Source organism: Octopus bimaculoides, chromosome 30 (assembly GCF_001194135.2).
Source record: "Octopus bimaculoides isolate UCB-OBI-ISO-001 chromosome 30, ASM119413v2, whole genome shotgun sequence".
In the NCBI taxonomy this organism is placed as follows: domain Eukaryota; kingdom Metazoa; phylum Mollusca; class Cephalopoda; order Octopoda; family Octopodidae; genus Octopus; species Octopus bimaculoides.
The window spans coordinates 5,213,345-5,213,724 of record NC_069010.1 but is presented as its reverse complement, the minus strand read 5'-3'; the positions used below and the strand labels follow the sequence as shown (position 1 = coordinate 5,213,724).

The 380-nt window shown below is 50.5% G+C and overlaps 1 protein-coding gene across 1 annotated transcript in view; it reads right to left on the bottom strand.

The window, feature by feature from the left end:
• The window catches only part of LOC106874214 (DNA repair protein complementing XP-C cells homolog), a 21,681-nt gene that overhangs the window by 17,814 nt on the left and 3,487 nt on the right, over positions 1-380 (bottom strand). The window contains exon 4 of the mRNA XM_014921873.2: positions 79-143. Within this exon, the coding sequence (XP_014777359.2) occupies positions 79-143 (65 nt within the window). The remainder of the gene's footprint in view (positions 1-78; positions 144-380) is intronic.

Sequence of the window (380 nt, the reverse complement as noted above, 5' to 3'; positions counted from 1 at the left end):
TGGGTGGGAGTGGATGGTGCTCATGGGGATGGGTGCGTGGCGAAGCGAAGAAATGAGATGAAGACTGAACTTACCAACACCAGTTCTTTGGCACTGCTCGCCCTGCGAAGAGAGAACGCTTCCATCACTGCATCACAGGAAAACTGGAATGGTGAGGAGAAGAAGGAAAGAATGAAAAACGAAAAAGTAAAGAACTGTAAAGCAATCAGATACCTGAAGGCAGTATTTGGGTTTATGCAAGAAGGGTAGAGAGAAGGGGAGGGGAAAGAGGGGGTATGGGAGTAGAAAAGAAGAGGGAGAGAGGGACATATGAGGGTAGAAAGGGATAGGGAGAAGAGGAAGGGAATGGGGAGGCGGAAGTGGGGGAGGCGGAAGTGGGG